General features: G+C 35.7%; 1 protein-coding gene across 1 annotated transcript; it reads right to left on the bottom strand.

Moving 5' to 3' along the window:
* Positions 1-12,091: 12,091 nt before the first annotated feature.
* LOC131149038 (uncharacterized) lies at positions 12,092-13,071 on the bottom strand. The gene has a single exon (XM_058099078.1). It carries the CDS (start codon positions 13,003-13,005, stop codon positions 12,298-12,300), a length of 708 nt encoding a protein of 235 aa, XP_057955061.1. The 5' UTR covers positions 13,006-13,071; the 3' UTR covers positions 12,092-12,297.
* Positions 13,072-13,823: the final 752 nt, after the last annotated feature.

Here is a 13,823-nt window from a genome sequence, read left to right as displayed (position 1 = left end):
ATTATATTATTATTAAATAATTTTATAAAAAAATAATATTAATTGTTGGAGCAAATATTTTGGGATAATTTATGATTTTGTGCTTAGTAATTATCATTTAATCATTTATAGGCCAAACATGTTTTGCAATTAAATTTTTTTATTACCATAGGTATGCGCTCTTGTGCTTGTCACGTTATAATTTTGAATCATTTTCAATCCATAGGTTCGATGACATGTATCCCATGAAAGTTTTAAATAAAATGAAAATACTTTTGAGTTTTTTCAATCCACATAAAAGATTTTAAGATCAGTTTTGAGAATTTTTTAGAACTTATTTCACTGAATTATTTATAACTAAATTTATTGTGCATAATACTTTTTATAAATCTTTTTGACACAAAAACATTATTTTGTTTCTTCAAGCAATTAATAATAATCATATTTAACAAAAAGACATTAATCATATTTAAATTTTTTTGTAGGGAAATTTTAATTTATAAAATTAAAAAATTATAATTATAAATTGACCATAGGTAAACATTGATGCATGGCTTGGAGGGTTGGGATTGCATCCCTTTTCTTTTTCATTTTTTCTTCTGGAATTTCAAGTGGAGAAGGAGAAATCTAGGCATGGAGTACTTATAAAAATAATGTAAGCTTTCATTTCACTTCACCCTTCCATCATACTGAACTATTTTTACTTTTAAAAAGTCACGTTCCCGTCCCCAGCACCGTACATGTATGCTTGCTTGGAACTATCCAAAATTTTGGATGGTTTACTTCTTTACTATGTTTTTATTTTTAACGCACCACATTTTTTAACCATCATGTTTTTTTTTTAAATGTTCATATTTTGATTTTACTTATATTGTTTTTCCTGTGTTATATGCAATTTTTTATTAGATGAGTACTGATTAATAGGTTGGTTTGATTCTTCTTCCCAAAAAAATAAAAAAATTTCAATTGATTATTTTTTGTGTTTTTCCCTGACTAGACAGTTGAATGCCTTCTTCAAACTAGAATTAAGGTAGTCAAGATATCCATGCATGGATATGGATATGGTTCATCAACCATTTCTCAGTTATACACCAAAATTTTCAAATATATGTAAGCATAAATTTCAATTAATTAAATATATTACTGGTACCAAAATGTATTAGAAAATAAATTTAAAAGTAAAATTGGATTACCAATAGTAAAAGTAAAAACATAAGCCTGATATTATCAAGTAAAAGTAAATCGAATGAATTATAGAATGAACCATTGTATGTAAGAACAAAAAGAAAAAGGAAAAAAATTCTTTTACTTGGATTGAAAAGAATAAAAAATATTTCCATTTTATTTAAAAATTTCATAGGATACATGTCTTCTAAGGTTTGGATTGAAAATAATTCAAAATTATAAGGTGACAAGCATAGGAGTGCATATGTGTGTTAATAAAAAATTTTAATTGCAAAACAAGTTTGGTCTATAAATGATTAAATGATAATTACTAAGCACAAAATTGTAAAATTATCCCAAAACATTTGCTCCAACGATTAATATTATTATTTTTTATTAAATTATTTAATAATAATATAATGACAAAAAAATTATTGGACGTGTGTAGACCAATCTTCTCTCTCTCTCTCTCTCTCTCACACACACACACACAGTATATATACATATATAAATATATATAGCATTAATTGCAGACTACCTAAATAATAAAAGTCTATCCTAAGCCTAGACTTATGCAAATTAAAATCCATCTGATTCCACAATAATCTAAGACAGTTTCTCTCTCTCTCTCTCTCTCTCTCTCTCTCTCTCTCTCTCTCGTCCACCATGCAAGACTCGCTGGACCATCCAGCGAGTTTTGCGACGCATCAATCTAAAAACTAAAGTTCCCACTAAACAGTTATTTAATATTTTAATATAAATAAATAAAAAACTCCAATTTCTAAATTTACTATCCACAATAAATTTACTTTGCCAAAGAAAATATACATAGCATTAATTGCAGGCTACCTAAATAATAAAAGTCTACCCTAAGCTTAAACTTCCCTATGCAAATTAAAATCCATCTAATTCCATAATAACCAAAGACGGTCTGGCAAGCATGTAAAAGACGGTCTCTCTTATTGGGTGTCCCTCCTTGTGGGGCCCTTGACTTGAAAGCTGCACCACTCTTTAATGTTTGTTGGATTCCCTGAAAAAGCAAAAAAGTGGAGTTGTTCTTGAGCTTCCAGCCCAAGCCTCACGCATAGTTACTATACCCTCTTCATCTTCTTTTTTTGCCCGCCTAAGTTTTTTTGGTGCAGCACAACAGTGTGGCCTCTCCATTCTATTTTCTACACACACGATACCTCACCAGCTCCCAACGCCTGCAGCCGACACCTGCAGGACGCCCACGCACTAGCGCCGGTCATCTTCTTCATTGCAGCAAGCTACTGCTGTTTCTTCTTCGTGTGCCTCCGGCTGCATATTATTCACAGCATATTGGGATTTCTTTTATTGTGATCTTTTGGTTGGTTCTTTGGAACTTTGTTCAAAATATTTGATGAGGCATTTCCATCTTACTACATTTGTTTATACACTCTTGTGTATTTGTAAGGTATATGTCTTTTATATCCACTTTGCACAACATATTTGGTGATAATGGATTTGAACCGCCGTGCTTCGTGGACGTACCTCAACATTTGAGGGAACCACGTTAAATTTCTTGTGTCTTAATTTTTTTATTGTTTGCATTACTCCATTGATTTACTTGTAGGAATTAGTTCATATATAATATTTTCCCCAACAAGTGGTATCAGAGTCGTGTTATTTGTACGCATTAAATTTGTGTAAATCATTGATGGTAATGTTGGCCGTATGATTAGCTTCAATGGAAGCAATTGGGTAACTAAGAAAAAAAAAAAAGTGCAAGATCTTTTATTTTGCAAAGATTTGGATGGGCCTATTGAGGGTGATAGTCGAAAGCCTAAAGACATGAGTGATGATGAGTGGAATAGGCTTAATAGGAAAACCGTTGGTGTTATCCGACAATGGATTGATGATAGTGTTTTTCATCATGTTTCTACCGAAACTTCAGCATATGAATTGTAGAAAAAATTAGAGGGTCTTTATGATAGAAAGTCGGCTACAAACAGCTTTTCTTTTCTGAAAATTGGTGAATTTGAAATATAAAGATGGTGGTCTTATTACTGAGCATTTGATGAGATGAAAAATATTATCAATCAACTTGCTACTATGAAAATAGTTTTTGATGATGAATTGCAGGCCTTAATGCTTCTTAACTCTTTGCCAGAAAGTTCGGAGACTTTGGTTGTGACTGTTAGTAATTCGGCTCCCAATGGAATTGTTACTATGAACCAAGTAATTAGCAGCTTGTTGAATGAAGAAATTAGAATAAAATTAGTTGTCTCTTATCATTCAGAGGCACTTGTGACAGAAAATCGGGGGAGAGGCAAAAGTAAAAGCATATATTCTCACCGCAATGATAAATCAAGAGGTCGGTCCAGCTCAGTTTTGAAAAAAGATATTGAGTGCCACTATTGTCATAAAAAGGGGCATATGAAGCGAAAGTGTAGAAAATTGAAATTTAAGGAGCAAAACAAAGAGAAAATTTTTGAGAAAAAACATGAAGACACAACTTCAGTTGTATCTGATGGTGATCTCATGGTTGTTTGTGATGAAAGTTGCATTAATTTGACAAGTCAAGAGACTGATTGGGTTATTGATTCCGGTGCATCATTCCATGTCACTTCTTGGAGAGATTTCTTCACTTCTTATTCCAAAGGAAATTATGGAGTTGTTTGGATGGGAAATGAAGGTTTGTCAAAAATTGTTGGCATGAGAAATGTTTGTTTGGAAACAAATTTGGGATGCAAGTTGGTGCTCAAAGATATGAGACATGTACCCAATATTCGATTAAATTTGATATCTACAGGAAAGCTTGATGATGAAGGGTTTGACAACCATTTTGATGATGGAAAATGGAAGCTCACAAAGGGTAATTTTGGTGGTGGCTAAAGGCAAGAAAACGGGTACACTTTATATGATGCAAGGTAAAATTGGTAATGGTGTTGTGAATGCAATTGAAAGTCACTCTTCCGCCGATTTATGACATAAGCGGCTTGGGCACATGAGTGAAAAAGGAATACAATTTTTGTTCAAAAAGAAGCTCCTACCCGGGATGAAGAGTACCTCTCTTAAAGCTTGTGTTCATTAATTGGCCGGTAAGCAACATAGAGCTCCTTTTCATACAAAGTTTGTTACTAAAAAATCTAATGTTTTAGATTTGATACATTCAGATGTATGTGGTTCCTTGAAAGTTAAATCTCATGGTGGTGCACTTTATTTTGTTACCTTCATTGATGATTGTTCAAGAAAAGTTTGGGCTTACACTTTGAAAACTAAAGATCAAGTCTTAGATGTGTTTAAACATTTTCAGGTTAAAGTTGTAAGGGAGACTGGAAATAAGGTGAAATGTGTGCGCTCGGATAATGGTGGAGAGTACATTGGCCCATTTGATGCATATTGTTACAGTCAAGGAATTAGACATCAAAAGACCGTCAAGAAAACCCCTCAACAAAATGGTATTGTTGAAAGGATGAACCGCACTATACTGGAGAGAATGAGATGTATGCTCTCTCATGCGAAGTTGCCAAAATCATTTTGGGGTGAAGCAATGATGACGGCGGTGGACTTGATTAATTTGTCTCCTTCAACTCCTTTGCTTGGTGAAGTTCCTGAAAAAATTTGGAAAGGTAAGGATATCATTTATGATCACTTGAAAGTGTTTGATTGTTGTACATTTGTTCACATTCCAAAAGATGAAAGATCCAAATTTGATGACAAGACAATGCAATGTATTTTTCTTGACTATGGGCATGATAAATTTGGATACAAATTGTGGGATCCGATTGACAAGAAAATTGTTAGAAGCCGAGATGTTGCATTTTTTGAAGATCAAACAATTGAAGATTTTGGCACGGTTGAGCAACCACAATCTAATGGGAATGATTTTGTTGACTTAGACTTAGCTTCTCCACCTTTGGCACAGGATGAAAATATGGAAGATGTTCTTCCACCTCTTGAAGATGTTGGAAATGATGAAATTCCTAATGATGTTGAATATGAAAATAAGGGGGAGCAACAAGTTCAAGAGCAAGCTCAATTGAGAAGGTCTTCAAGAGAGCCAAGACTTTCATCTAAATATCCATGAGGTGACTATGTTACTCTAACGGATCAAGGGGAACTCAAAAGCTATCAAGAAGTCATGAACCATGAAAATAAAGTTGAATTGATGGAGGCTATGCAAGAGGAGATGAATTCCATAGTTGACAATCACACTTATAATTTGGTTAATCTTCCTCCTGGAAAGAAAGCTTTAAAAAATAAATGGGTGTTTAGGTTGAAAAATGATGGAAAGAATTTTCGGTACAAGGCTAGGCTTGTGGTAAAAGGCTTTGGTCAGAAAAAGGGAATTGACTTTGATGAAATATTCTCACCGGTTGTAAAGATGTCATCTATTCGGGTTGTTCTTGGCATGGCAGCATACTTGAATTTAGAAGTTGAGCAACTAGATGTGAAAACCGTTTTCTTACATGGTGACTTGGAAAATGAAATTTACACGGAACAACCGGAAGGCTTCAAACAAAAAGGGAAAGAGAATTTAGTGTGCAAATTAAAGAAAAGTTTGTATGGGTTGAAGCAAGCACCACGGAGATGGTATAAGAAATTTGATTCTTTCATGATTGATCATGGTTACTCAAAAACCTCTTCAGATGATTGTGTGTTTGTGAAAAAAATTTCGGATGGTACTTATATTATCTCCTTACTTTATGTTGACGATATGCTCATTATAGGACAGGACTTCTCCAAGATTGACAAATTGAAGTTGGAGTTGAGCAAGTCTTTTGCCATGAAAGATTTGGGACCAGAAAAATAAATTATTGGCATGAGAATTGTTCGTGATCGTGAAAAAGGGCAAATTTGGTTGTCTCAAGAAAGTTACATTGAAAAAGTGCTTGAAAAGTTCAATATGGATAAAGCAAAACTCGTTGGTTGCCCACTTGCTAGTCACTTCAAGCTTAGTTCAAAACAAAGTCCTACAAGTGAGAAAGATAAGGAAAAGATGAAGCAAATTCTTTATGCTTCGACTGTTGGTTCCTTAATGTATGCAATGGTTTGCACAAGACCGGATTTAACTTATGCTGTTGGAGTTGTTAGTCGGTTTCTCTCTAATCCAGGAAAGGAGTATTGATTAGCGGTAAAATGAATTCTCCGATACCTTAGAGGCACTTCAAAGGTGTGCTTGTTCTTTAGAAATGGTAAATCTACGCTCCATGGATTCACGGATGCCAACATGGCCGGTGATGTTGATTCTAGAAAATCCACTTCGGGTTATTTAATGACTTTTGCAAGGGGAACTGTGGCATGGCAATCAAAATTACAGAAATGTGTTGCTCTATCTACTACAGAAGTCGAGTTTATTGCTATTACAGAAGCTTGCAAAGAATTACTTTGGTTGAAGAAATTCTTAAAAGAGTTGGGCATGGAACAAGAAAGGTATGTTCTTTATTGTGATAGCCAAAGTGCAATTCATTTGAGTAAGAATTCTTTCTTCCATTCAAAGTCAAAACATATTAATCTTAGATATCATTGGATTCGGGATGTGTTGGATAAGAAATTATTGCAGCTTGACAAAATTCACACTGATGATAATGATTCGGATATGATGACTAAAGCATTGTCTAGAGACAAGCATGTGAAGTGTCGAGTTTTGGCTAGTTTGGTGGAGTCGTCCCCATAAGTCGGGAGGGGGAGATTTGTTGGGTGTCCCTCCTTGTGGGGCCCTTGGCTTGAAAACTGCACCACTTTTTAATGTTTATTGGATTTCCTATAAAAGCAAAAAAGTGGAGCTGTTCTTAAGCTTCCAGCCCAAGCCTCACGCGTAGTTACTACAGCCTCTTCATCTTCTTTTTTTTGCCCGCCTAAGTTTTTTTGGTGCAACACAACAATGTGGTCTCTCCATTCTGTTTTCTACACACACGATACCTCACCAGCTCCCAACGCCTGCAGCCAACACCTGCAGCATGCCCACGGACCAACGCCGATCATCTTCTTCATTGCAGCAAGCTACTGCTGCTTCTTCTTCGTGTGTCTCCGGCTGCATATTATTCATAGCATATTGGGATTTCTTTTATTGTGATCTTTTGGTTGGTTCTTTAGAGCTTTGTTCAGAATATTTGGTGAGACATTTCCATTTTGCTACAATATACACTCTTGTGTATTTGTAAGGCATATGTCTTTTGTATCCACTTTGTACAACATATTTGATGATAGTAGATTTAGACCACCGTGCCCCGTGGACGTACCTCAACATTTGAGGGAACCACGTTAAATTTCTTGTGTCTCAATTTTTTTATTATTTGCATTACTCCATTGATTTACTTGTGGGAATTAGTTCATATATAATATTTTCCCCAACATCTCTCTCTCTCTCTCTCTAGTCCACCATGCAAGACTCGCTGGACCATCCAGTGAGTTTTACGACGCATCAATCTGAAAAATAAAATTCACATTAAACTGTTATTTAATATTTCAATATAAAAAAAATCAAAAAGAGAAAAAAAAAAACTCCAACTTCTAAATTTACTATCCACAATAAATTTACTTTGGCCACAGAAAAGGAAACTGACACGGGTTTAAGGTAAAAGGACATTCAACACTACTTCTATTCAACCTAATGAAAATGAAATGGAAGCTGCTCTTACTTATATATGACAATGATATGGCAAATTTCCTCTATTGAAGCTCTGATGCCATTAAAAGGTGAGGTTCAACAGGAACTTTGATCTTTCTCAAGAAAGGATGCCAAATAAAGGGACACTTCGCTCCCTTTCAGCATAACATTTTCATTAGTTGCAGCCAATTCCGAATATTTTATGAACTGTACAAGCAGAAAACAGCAGCAAACAGTTGCAAAAATGCTACCAAGTAGCAGCAAAAACGCCAGCAAATAGCACCAGACAGCAGCACAACAAATAATAACAAAAAACAGCATCAAATAGAAGTAGAACACATTAAACAGCTCCAAAAAAATTAGTGTGTCTCGTAGTTAAGCACAAATATACATTTAAAAGACAATCCACCGTGAGAGAGAAAGAATGCCTCATACTTGGCCAAAGCATAAATTTAATCTTTGATAGGAATCTGAAATTTAAAAAAGAAAAGAAAAGAATGGCAGGTGCAATTTTCAGTATCTTTAAAAACTTAATGTGAAAAAAACTTTAATCAAACAATTGATATGCAAAAAGAAAATTATATCATCCAATTATCTTATAAAACCCACCATTCATATTCATTCTATCCAACAGCCAAAAATCAAAATGTAATTATTAGAAGCAATATTATTATGATTACGGCGTGTCTGGGGATATGAAGGTTAAACAAGATGGAGCTAGACTAGGTAACAGCAGTTTGCTGCTCCTTGAATGCTGCCAGGCAGAGTTGAAAAGCCATTGATTGGCCTGTGGAATCCACCACTCTACTATAGGAAAGGGTATATTGACATTCTGCTGAAAAGATAACCAAAATGATATCCAACTTAACTACTCTATTCATATACAAAATACCCAATTTGTTCAAAGAAGCATATTACCAAATTCTCTACAAACATACAGAAGCTTCTTAAACCCCAATCTGGTCAAGTGAACATTTTCACATTCTCTACAAACACATAGAAGCGTCATATCCAATTAAGAATTTTGAAGCCAAACTAGAAGATGGCAAAACAATCACCAAAACAAAAAGAAAAGGGTACGTTACCTCATAAGCATGGAGAAATTGAAATATATATAAAAGCTATAAGGCAACGTGTATGAAATACAGGGCTTAGCCTAATTCCTCATCACAGAAGATTCATGAAAATTTTCTTAAAAACTGAAAAACAAAATTAGAGAAGCCCATTAACGAATTTAATCAAATATTTCATGAAGAGACTTAGCCCAAGAAGAAATCAATACTTCAATTAGAAAGAGAAAGGGAGAGAGTGTAAGTAGTTAATATCAATGTGTTCCCCTTTTTTTTTTTTTTTTGCTTTCCTTACCACAATACCTGCAAAAAATCAACCTCTTCCCAAAGATTTCTGGAGCTTCTTCATTCTCCATCAAAGACACAGCCTCCCCCAAAATCTGTTACTCTCTCATCTTAGGGACTTCAACTTCAATTAGGGATTATGAGATGGAGATGTTGGCATTTCTAGCTTCAACATTTTGTCCATTCACTCATTCCCCCTCTTCCCCCCCACCCCCCTTGTCGTTTTTTGGAGGGGGAAAAAAAATTAATAACTTCACTCTTTATCCAACATTGCTTCCTTCTATTCTAATATCATTCTTCATTCAACCTAACCTTCACTTTCGTTCTGCTTTTAAAGAGATGACCTGGACTCGGTCCCAGCTAATTCTTTTTCCAATCTTTTTTTATTTATCCATTTTCATTAAAGTGCTTTTACATGAATGATTCTTGACACTACAGAAATTGCATAAATAGAAGAGACAATGCAGAAATTAAAAGCGAAAAACACAATACACACACACACACACACACGACCATATCAGTCCACAAATCAGATTTGTTTGAGAGAGAAAGAGAGAGAAATCAGAGGTACCTGAAGTGGAAGATTTGGGAGTATTCTAAGGTTTGTAGAGTTGCTTCCCACATACGATCAATGCAACATTTGGATAGAATGAGGGAGGACAAATTTTGGGTTAGAGATTCAAGGATGGGGAGAGCAGCTCAATGTTGGAGCTTCAGGGGAGGGAGAAAATCTCTGGTATGGAGCTTCGAAGGAGAGGAGAGAGCAGCTCTGCATTTGGATCTTTAAAGGAGGAGGGGAGAGTAGATCTGTGTCAAGGGAGCTTCAATGGAGAATGGAGAGGGACTTGAGATGGAATTGGATGCTCAAATCCCTGGGCAAAGAATGAATTTGAAAGACAAATTTTTTTTTTTTTTTTTGGGGGGGGGGTGGAAATTCACTCTCAATTTCAGCCAAATTCAAATACATCTTTCCAAGTGCTATCTCAAACAGAGTATTCATATTTAAACTTCCCAAATTCATGGTGCCAGACAGACCAATGGTTTTAACTATGAACTAAGAACTTTATCCATTTATTCAACAACTTGAAAATAACAATTGCAATATTAACAATGAGATTATGGCACATTTCTTAGAGATGATTGACATATGGATGGCCCAGAAGAGTGTTTTCCTAATCATGAATAATGGCCTCAGAGACAGACTTTTCAGATTATCATTAGAACTTCTGTTTTTTTTTTTACTTTAATAATATTTAAAGCTCATGTAATTGTAAGAAAATTAGTAAAATCATGAAACAAAAATTCTTCATGTTAATAATTCATAGGGTATTTGAAAGCAGGAATGTGGACTCAAAATACACCTAGTCAAAAGTTCACCTAGTCCAAAAACAGAGTTCAAAGGATGGAAAATTTTACGAAGTCATTTATCCCAAAGCAGGAGAGTTAATGTCAAATATAAAATAAAAACGTAAAGAATGAAGTTTTCAATAATCATCTTGTTTGGAAATCCTGCTTGGAATATATTAGAAGCTTGCATCAAAGTTTGAACACATACAGCTTAGGAGCACGAGTGGGAGGAAAAAAATAATAAGGATGAAAAAAGGACATTTCATAATCGATCCTGCTGATAGACACAAAAATGAAACTGATAATTACAAGGAAAAAAACTTGAACAAACATAGATTTTTATGGAGAGAGACCAATGGGTCTAAAATGTGCATGAATAGGCAGAATATTGCAGCTAAACTTGACCTAGCACATGAATGACATCCTTGCAATTAAGTGCCTGTTTTGATATTGCACGTGTTCTTTATATTAACTGTCTTTCTACAACAAATTTTTTTTCATCAGTAGAACCTTTCCTACGTAAAGGAATCCTAAACTCAAGATTCCAAGATTTTCGATATGGTAACAAAGCTAGCTGAATGAAACTATGGCATTCTCCTCATAGCATTCAAAACCTAGAGTAATTAGTAAACAAATGTAGAAACTTAGAAGTCTTAACTACAGTTCAACGAGAGAGAGAGAGAGAGAGAGAGCGCATCAACTGGAGTTTAAATAACCATATATATATATATATATATATATATATATGTTTGTGTGTGTGTGTGTGCATAAGCATTAACAAAAAAATATATACATTTTTGAATAACTATGTACAAAGTTTTAGATCCAAAAGTATTTGAAATTTGGTTTGTGCATTTCAAATCATACATCACTAGGATACACAATTTATGTTAATCCAGAAGGCAGGAAAATAAAGTGTAACCAAATACCCAAGGAGACAATAATCTTACCTAGAAAGTGAAAGGGCAATATAACATACAAGAACAATAAGAAATAAGATAGTTGTAACAGTGAATGAAGCCTTATAATTTTATAAAATCATTATTCTTATACTTAAATCATATTACCTTCAGTTGAACTGATGATGACAAAAGACAAATGCCAAAGGGCAGAGAAGGGGCAGCATGAAAAGCATATGGCACAGATTCAAGTTAATGGAAATTTCAGAAACAAGCTGTGACTCAGTTGATATTGGTGGACATTCCAACCATAGCCTAGTCAACGATTCAAAAGTCTGAGCAAGACAAAGTAGAGTAGACTTCAAGCATTGTTTAAAGTTGAATGCTATGTTTGATGCTTACCAAGGAATAGAAAAAATATCCCTAGGTGGGTAGAAGGCATTTCATACTCAGAATAAGACATATTAGTTATTACAATTGCTTTTATCTTACTCATGTTTCTGTCATGTATTCAAAGAAGAGAGGCAACCAGTTTCCTGGTCAATTTCTTATTTTGTTAATTATTTATTTTTTAATGCCATTTCAGTTTAGTCACCTCAGTGTCCTGGGCTTACATTTTCCACTGTGCAATTCCAATCATGTTGTCGTCGTAACCTTCGTGCAAAACATTCTAGTATAGAAAATCAGAAATAAAGATTAAGCTTTAATCAATCTGATTTAACAGAAATTAGAGACAATAAAATAGATTGGCAAGTAATACAGACAAACACATAAACAGGGGAAAGGCAAATATTAGTAATCTAATCAGAACAATGGTCATATTCTAAAAAACAAAGCTTCAAAAACCAAAATTTTCAATTCAAGCCCAGAAAATTACAAAGCGCTGTGATCTTTGTGTAAACTAGTAATAAGGAAAACATCGTAGGCATTAAACTTAGAAATCTATTCGAACAAATAAACCTAAAAATTACAGGCCCAATTACCCAATTACTCCTTCTTCCTTCTTCTTCCTCAGTATATACACGTCAGTTTCCTCGTACGCATACTCTGGATGCAAATGCTCGTGCGGCACTTTCTCGATGGCAAAAGCAGTTCCGCACAATTCCCAAAACAGCCGGTGCGCCTCCGGAGACCGTAACTGATACCCAAGCAGCACAGCGCCAGAGTCCGCCACAAGCGACTCCATCGCCGCCACGAGCGGCGGCACCGCCTCCTCGATGTATACAACGTCGGTGGCGATGACAAGGTCAAACGGCGGTTTGAGGGCCCTGATCTGGTCGAGGTTGTTCCAGTACAAGACGTGAGTTTTTAGGGTTTTGCCGAGGACTTGTTTGTTGCGCTTGAGGTTGTGTTTGAGGGCTGGCATAACGGGGGCGATGTCGGTTAGCGCTACGTCGTTGAGGCCGAGGAGGAAAAGGCCCATACCGGCGGCGCCGCAACCGGCGCCGATCTCGATGGCGCGCTTCTGGGCGAAAGAGAGGAGGGATGCGTAGGGGTTGGGGTTGGGGTTGGGGTGGAGGGTGGGGGCGGCGCACGGTAGCGGGAGCCACCGTTCGACGAACTTGACGAGGACGAGAGAGGTAGGCCAGACACTGGTGCCCACGTGCATTGAGGCGTTGTCTTGGTGGAGTGACAGGCGCGCATTGCGCACCGGCAGGTCTATTACGGGAGAGTCAGTGAACTTCATAGCTCCCTTGCCCTTTCTCTGCTCTCTTCGCTTCAAGTTCAGGTTTTGCTGCTTGCTTGCTTGTTCCTTTTTATGGGCCTACAATTAAAATGGGCTTTTATGGGGTCCAACACATGAATGGAACGGGAATTGGGCCTGATCTCAGAGAAAATTATATATATATTTTTTATTAATTAAAAAACTTCTTTCACAATTTTAAAGTCGTAATAGATATTTTTATTTATTAAATAAATTAATAAATTGATCACTTCATACATTCTACAAACACGAGCAGCTATATCAAGTCACCTCCATTTCTTCATCTACTTATTTTTTAATGAAAGTAATTTTCCTACAATAATAAATTTACATCATTGGTTAATTTGTAAGCCTATTAAACAATTATATTATTTGAGTTTTTAAAACAATTTAAGCTGCAAGCTAGTTAAACAAGCTAGCTTGTGAGCCTATTGTCTAGTTCAAACTGTATGCATTTACGTGCATTTTTTTGTTGGGAAGTAATTCACGAGTAACAATCGCACAAGCAAAAAATTACGCAACACAAATACGAGACCAGATTGACGTGGTTCGGGCCACTGTGACCTACGTCCATAGGAGAGCACAAAATCCACTATAACCACCGAGAAAATTATACAAGAAGAAGGAGGAGGCTACTGCTCTCAACTCCACTCTCACTCGCACTACAAGGATTCACTCTGCCTCATACACAGCACATCACACCTCTATGCTCTCTCACAATGCAGCTGTCTGCATGCACACACACACACACACACACTGCAACTCTGTTGCACTCACACAACACCACAACTCACCACAAT

Source organism: Malania oleifera, chromosome 2 (genome assembly GCF_029873635.1).
Source record: "Malania oleifera isolate guangnan ecotype guangnan chromosome 2, ASM2987363v1, whole genome shotgun sequence".
Taxonomy (NCBI): domain Eukaryota; kingdom Viridiplantae; phylum Streptophyta; class Magnoliopsida; order Santalales; family Ximeniaceae; genus Malania; species Malania oleifera.
The sequence above is the reverse complement of the archived record's forward strand: the minus strand, read 5'-3'. Positions and strand labels throughout refer to the sequence as shown.

Coding starts and splice junctions, on each gene's coding strand:
- LOC131149038 (XM_058099078.1), bottom strand. CDS start 13,005: ATGAAGTTCACTGACTCTCCCGTAATAGACCTGCCGGTGCGCAATGCG.